A 7,045-nucleotide genomic window follows, 5' to 3' on the forward strand; every position below is an offset into this window, starting at 1 on the left:
CACCTAAAATTGGGTATATCCCAGATTAATCTGGGTATACTTTGGCCAGGTTCTTATAAGGCATTTTTATACGGGTAACTGATCGTTTTTAAACATGAGTGAGAATGGACTTGCGTCCAACTGATGTGATATTTAACCGATTTTGAAGATTACATCTGGACCTAATCCGTTAGTTTATAAAAATACCACCCACATCCAGCCCATTAGCGAATGGTCCAGGCATCCGTCCATAAAAATAAGGTCTAGGCCAAAACAGCGGATTACAACTCAAACGCTCACCCCTGTCCGAAACAAGCCAATGCTTTTCACAATAAGAAACACATTGATAGAAAAAGTAAATAAAAACTCAATGGGCTTCATTCAAAGTCAGCTCAACAGTATATATAAGTCTCTGTTTAATTCGGCTTTAGGGGTAGGGTGGGATATGGAATGCTTCTCTGTGCTAAGAACCAGAAACAGGGAAGTTCTATCGAGAGCGTATCCCACCATCATATACACTAGTAGATAGGAGTATAATATGGCCTAATTTTAAGGTTGGCAATACAAACTTGCTTCATCACGAACCAATAAAGAAAATGTCGTGAGCACATTCTCTGTTACTGTCCAAACTCCAATGTCTTTCTGGATCCACTTCCTTTGCTGTTCTCTTGAATCTCGCGATTTGTTCTTTGCTTTTGACCCCCAGAGGGAAGAGTAGGTTTGCAGACTGGATCTATTTGTTGTCGTGGTTCAGTGATCGGTTCGGCAGTCTCCTGTGGTGCAGACTGGATCTGTTTGTTGTCGTGGTTCAGTGATCGGTTCGGCAGTCTCCTGAGGTTGCACCACAGGTGGTTCTGGAAGAAACATTCCTGGCTGTAATACTTCGTTTTTCTTTGGTTCAATGGCACTATTCTCTTCTTGTAACTTCAACACGGCTTCAAATTTCTTTCTTCTGGCATTTTCAGCTTCAGATTGCAAGACCTCCTTTTCATCCTCAATTTCAGGCCCAGTAATTTCTGATTTACATAAAAGAAGTCGTTCAGGCAAACCTAAGTTATTTAAATTTCGGCTAAATAAAGTAGGTCATTGCATATTGTGTCAGAACATACCGTTTGAGATAAATTGGTTCCAACCAAATCAAGGACATGTTTGATGTCCTTTGTTTGAAATACCACGTGGCAGACAGGACAGAGTCCAGGATTCGGGTTAACTGTTCCATGTGAATCTGAGCTAAAAATCAACAATTCTAAGTAAGAACCATGATCTGCCAGATGAAATTACAGGATTTGGGAGCAGAACAAAATTAAGAAACAAGCTTCCTTTTAAGCAGAAATAGATTACCTCTCTAATTTTCTAGATTGTGAAGAAGAGACATTTGAAGCATTCAGATTTGTTTCCTTCTGCTCCTGGAGCCACTTCCACCACCTAATAATGCATTCACTGGAAAATAAAATAAACGTTAAAACCAAATAAGTGGACTCAATGCAGAGACGGCATGGGAGATTTGTCAGGCAGTATTGGTGGTGTCTTCAGCTCACCCTGTTTGGGATTCTATAGGTCAAGATTATAAAGTTTAGTATCGTGGTTTGAAAACAGTGAGATCAGGCTTATGTCCCTCTTCATTGGTTTTAAATACCCTATTGTTGTTATCCAACACAAGTCTGTTGTTTCCTTATACAACCTCAGCACTAGAGAGAGAACATCAGGTGTTAGATCGACATTACAAACGCCAGTGGAAGAACAGTTGGCAGGCTTAACTCTTCATAAAACCTATGAATTTGGTTTTTATCCGGTTACTAAAAACCACAAAGTATTGTGTATTTGTCATTGTATATTTCAACAACCAGGTCAATTCTATTCTATTTGATGGACTGATGGCAATATCTATTCTATTTGCTCTGGAAGAATTTGTGAGGTATACGAAACCAAATAGTATTATCTGTGAAAGCAGTGAAAGCAGGACATCAACTTCATAAATGGCAGGAAATCGCCTTCTGTATCATCTTTACGTAGAGTATTCAAGCATAAAGGGCAATCCCCATCAGGATGGTTCATGTTTGTTAGAGCCTCCACTGCTTCCTGATTAAAATTTCAAAATTAGCCAATATATTGCCAAGCTACTTAAATATATTGTTAGAACTAAAGCAGTATCAACCCCAACACACAACGAAAGCAACTGAGAAAAAGAAAGAGATAAGACCAAAGTTACCTCACAAAGTGCTACAAGCATGAGACTTGAACACAGTTCTTGGGATTTCTCCATTAAGATATTTAACAAACGTACTTTCCGTTCCTCATCAAGACCCTTTGACTCCTTAATGTCGATTTGTGGTGGCTCCTCAGGGTACTAACAAAAGAATGAAATAAAAGACTAAGACTCTTTGACAGCCATGTATGTATGAATTGAACAAAATACTCTGAAAAATGTTTACAAGCAGTATTCAGTAAGAAACATATTGAAGGCACTAATGTAGCAATAGCTTCGAAGTACCCCTCATTTAAATAAGTAATGTATAAGAAGGAGGCCTAAAAAATCTCTATTACAGTAGGTTTTGCGTTCTTGCTGTGTGTTAACATGCTTGTTTTACGTAAGCTGATATAGTGCAGTTACTAGGCAATATGAACGAGCTTGTTCATCATACATTTATATAATTGCTTCTACTCTATGTATGCTTACTCACATGTATGATTTTCAACGTACATGGTCGGGACTAGTTCTGTTATGTAAAGACGTCTTGCTTAAGAGGCATATTGGTTCTTAATTTTACTCATACTGCAACTATTCCACTAAAACATGAAGCTCACTGGGTAAGCAATACAAATATATGATCGTAAAAAGGTCAATGCCTAGTACACCAAATTGGAAAATCACATGGTTGTAGAGCTCATCACTCTATTACCCCGCCCACTCTCATTTGATCCGCTCCTAAATTGGTTGACAGGATGATTCTGTCTGCTTAGCATTACTCTACTGAAATTGTCAATACAACTGAATTGAATGCTGTTTCATACCTTAGGTCCTGCTTGTAAGCAAAGAACAGCTTCCACAAACTGCAATACCACGAAATAAGAAAAATCAGACACAAATTCAGAAAACACCATGAAAATCGAAAAAACAATCTTCAAAAACCCTGCACTACTGAAGAATGTCCAAAACATTTGATTTTGACACATCTAATGAGAATGTAAGGTAACACCGAAAGTAAAAACCATGAATTTGGGAAGAAAAAAAAAATGAAATTTAGGGAAAACCCCAAATTTCCAAAAACCCTAAAGCCTATCAATAATTGGAGATCTTTACACGTTTCATAAGAATCTAAGACAACCCAGAAATTAAAATTTGAGAAAAAAAAATTGAAAAAATTGCGGAAAAAGTAGAAATTGTATCACTGAAGACCTGTTGTGAAGAATCTTCAGCAGTTCTAGGTTTGATATGAATGTTGAGATGAGGTGGGTAACGTGAAATCCAAAGCACAACAGACAAGTATCTTAATTAAATAAGTGAAACCGCTAGGCGGAGTCAAATCAGGCACGTTCATCCACCAATAATTGAACGCCAACGAACCTTCAATTTAAGAGAAAATGACGTCTCCCTAAGTAGAAGGTAAAGAGAGTCGACTGTAGATATGGAAACTAACATGCATCAGACCTGAATATGCACCAAGCACACTGACAGCAAATAAATCATAATTGTTAGTCAGGGGGAAATGTAAGAAGAGACAAGACAGGTTGACACCGAAGAGTCTATCTCAAGCAAATGAAGCTAAAATCTGATATTAAACCTCTAAAAGCAATGTTAGAAGTACAGTCCGGTGTTTCATATTCCAGTAAGGAAACCAATTCATCCAACTCTGACAAAGAACACGCTCCCTTGCCAAATCCTCTGGCTCTCCTGAAATCCAAGCGCAATGTAAATTTATATAAATGAAAAAAAACAAAGATGTGTTGTATATCAAAGAAAATAGTTGAAGAAGCTATGTAAGATACAAAACCACCCATTAAGCTTCTGCCACAACTAAGACAAGCTCTGCAGCAAATCAAATCACATCACTCGATCAATCAATGAACGCCAGCAAAGCTTAAACAAAAGAAAATATCAATACAAATTTAAATAAATGAAACACACAGCTGTGTTGTATACAAAAGAAAGGAGTTGAAGACGATGAATAAGACAGAGAACCAACCAATCGAGCTTCTGTCCATAACTAAGACAAGCTGCCCAGCCAATCAAATTAGATACACTCCTCGACCAATAAATGAACTCAAACGAAGCTTAAGTAAATAAAAACATAATATAAGAGAAAAAGACGTTCCTCCAAGAAGCGGGTAGAGAGACATAACTAGAGATATGGAAACTACCATGCATCAGACTGACATTTGCGGACATGACACAATACGACGCACGTGCATGCAACAAAAGCAACCACCCTGACATAAATCACCAGAAAAATCACGTGTAAGTCAGGGGGGTGGGGATGGGGAGCATAAGAAAAGACAAAAGACAGATTGCAACCAAAAAAATTCTCCCCCATGCAAAGAAACTAAAATCTTAGATACATCCGTATAAGCGAAGTACAGTCAATGTGTCATATTCTAGTAAGGAAACCAATCCAACTCTGTCCCTTTCCAAATCCTCTGGCTCTCCTGAAAACCAAAGCACAACGTAATACATCAGATGTATATCTAACTTTACATAAATGAAAAACACTAAGGTGCGTGGCATATCGAAGGAAATAGTTGAAGAAGATATATAAGATACAAAACCACCCATTTAGTTTCTGTCACAACAAAGACAAGCTCTGCAGCAAATCAAATCAGATACATTAACGCCAACAAGAAAACCACATTATAAGAAATAAGACATTCCACCAAGTAGCAGCAGGCAGAGAGAGTAAAGTAATATGTGGACACGACACAAAACTATGCTTGTGTATTTCATGATTAGTTTTGCAACCTTTCTTCAAGATTAAACCGCTATTTTGGAAACCGGAATAGATGGAAGCAAGCACCCTGACAGCAAATTAATATAAAGAACAACCACTTGTTAGCAAAGGCGGGAAACATAAGAAGAGACAAAATTGCAACCAGAAACTAATTTCCAAGCAGAGAAACTAAATTTTGATAGAAATTTCAACAGGCGCAGGTAAAAATACAATTAACGTTTCACATTCCAGTAAGGGGACCAATCTATCCAACTATCGAGAAAGGACGAGCTCCCAAATCCACCGTCTCTCCTGCAATGTAATGCACAACAACAGACATGTATTTAAATTAAACAAGGCGGAGTTGTATATCGAAAAAAATAACTGAAGAAGATAAATACGACAAAAAACCACCCATTGAGCTTCTGCCACAGCTAAGACAAGCTCGGGATGCAAATCATATTAGACACGTTCCTCGACCAATAATTGAATGCCAACGAACCTTAAATAAAAGGAAACCACGTTATAAGAGAGAATAACATCCACCCAGTAAAAGGGAGAGAGAGTAAACTAGCGACATGGAAACTACATGCCTCCCAGTGAAAGGGAGAGAGAGTAAACTAAAGATATGGAAACTACATGCATCAGACTCGAATATGCGAATATGCGGACATGTCAAATACCATGCACGTGCATTTTACCACACTAGGCGAAAGCAAGCACCCTGACAGCAAATAAATCACATTAGTCAGGGGAGAAACGTAAGGAGAGACAAAAGACAGGTTGCAACCAATAAAACTTTCCAAGCAAAAGAAGCTAAAATCTGATATAAACTCCTAAAAGCTAAGTTAGAAGTACAACCATTGTTAAATATTCCAGTAAGGAAACTCTGACAAATAACAAGCTACCTTTCCAAATCCTCTGGCTCTCCTGAAATCCAAAGCACAGAGTAATACATCAGGCGTATATCGAAGAAGCTGTGTTGCATATCGATACAAAGCCAGACATTGAGCTTCTGCAACAACAAGGACATGCTCTGCAGCCAATCAAATCAGATACATTAATGCCAACGAGAAAACCACATTATAAGAAAAAAAGACATTCCACCAAGTAGCAACAGGCCATGCTCATGCATCTCATGATTACTTTTACAACCTTTCTATAAGATTAACCCGCACTTTTAGGAACCGGAATAGATGGAAGTAAGCACCCTGACAGAAAATTAATATAAAGAACAATCACTAGTTAGTGAAGGCACAAACATAAGAAGAGACAAAAATGCGACAACAAATTATTTTCCAAGCAAAGAAACTAAGATCTAATATAAAAATCTATAAGCAAAGGCAAAGGTACAATTAACGTTTCACATCCCAGTAAGGAAACCAATCTATCCAACTATCGACAGAGAACAAGCTCCCTATCCAAATCCACTGGCTACCCTGAAATCCAAAGCACAACAGACATGTTTTAAATTAAATAAGTGAAACCACAAGGCGGAACTGTATATGGAAGGAAGTAACTGAAGAAGATAAATACGACCCAAAACCACCCATTGAGCTTCTGCCACAGCTAAGACAAGCTAGGCATACATGTCAAATCAGACACGTTCCTCGACCAATAACTGAAAACCACCTTGAATAAAAGAAAACCACAATATAAGAGAAAATGATGTCCCTCTAAGTAGAAGGCAGAGAGAGTAAACTACAGATATGGAAACTGCATGTATCAGATTAGAATATTGGGACATGTCACAATACCATGCACATTGATTTTACCGCACTAGGCGGGAGCAAGCACCCTGACAGCAAATAAATCACAATTGTTAGTCGGGGGAAACATAAGAAGAGACAAAAAACAGGTTGCAAACCAATAAATCTTTCCAAGCAAAAGAAGCTAAAATTTGATGTGAACTCCTAAAAGAAAAGTTAGAAGTACAGCAGTTACAGTTGTTTTTCCAGTAAGGAAACCAACCCATCCGCCTCTGACAAAAAACAAGCTCCCTTTCCAAATCATCTGGCTCTCCTACAAGCCAAAGCACAGGGTAATACATCAGGCATATATCTAAATTTATATAAATGATAAACACTAAGCTGCGTTGCATATCGAAGAAAATAGTTGAAGAAGATATATAAGATACAAAAACA

At 37.9% G+C, this 7,045-nt stretch overlaps 1 protein-coding gene across 4 annotated transcripts; it reads right to left on the minus strand.

The window, feature by feature from the left end:
* Window positions 1–326: 326 nt before the first annotated feature.
* Window positions 327–4,239, minus strand: LOC113283441. 4 transcript variants are annotated; one of them, XM_026532708.1, is made up of 9 exons: window positions 4,164–4,239; window positions 3,762–4,006; window positions 3,545–3,648; window positions 2,992–3,030; window positions 2,189–2,326; window positions 1,949–2,058; window positions 1,321–1,419; window positions 1,089–1,209; window positions 327–995 (listed from the first exon to the last, which is right to left on the minus strand). In XM_026532708.1, exons 3-9 carry the CDS (start codon window positions 3,617–3,619, stop codon window positions 906–908), a joined length of 672 nt encoding a protein of 223 aa, XP_026388493.1. In that variant the 5' UTR covers window positions 3,620–3,648; window positions 3,762–4,006; window positions 4,164–4,239; the 3' UTR covers window positions 327–905. The 4 variants fall into 4 exon arrangements, 3 of the variants coding, with proteins under 3 accessions (XP_026388493.1, XP_026388494.1, XP_026388492.1); XM_026532709.1 differs by lacking the exon at window positions 4,164–4,239 and having other exon boundaries at window positions 3,762–3,871; window positions 3,972–4,057; XR_003327459.1 differs by having other exon boundaries at window positions 972–995; window positions 1,089–1,204; window positions 3,762–4,057; window positions 4,164–4,193.
* Between the last annotated feature and the right edge of the window lie 2,806 nt (window positions 4,240–7,045).

This window comes from Papaver somniferum, chromosome 5, assembly GCF_003573695.1.
Source record: "Papaver somniferum cultivar HN1 chromosome 5, ASM357369v1, whole genome shotgun sequence".
Taxonomy (NCBI): domain Eukaryota; kingdom Viridiplantae; phylum Streptophyta; class Magnoliopsida; order Ranunculales; family Papaveraceae; genus Papaver; species Papaver somniferum.

Excerpts from the sequence above, each read along its gene's own strand:
- LOC113283441 (XM_026532708.1), bottom strand. The coding sequence starts at position 3,619 with ATGTTAGTTTCCATATCTACAGTCGACTCTCTTTACCTTCTACTTAGG. Across the intron at positions 2,059-2,188 it reads TGCTTGTAGCACTTTGTGAG|GAAGCAGTGGAGGCTCTAAC; the intron begins GTAACTTTGGTC and ends AATTTTAATCAG. Across the intron at positions 996-1,088 it reads GAACCAATTTATCTCAAACG|AAATTACTGGGCCTGAAATT; the intron begins GTATGTTCTGAC and ends TATGTAAATCAG.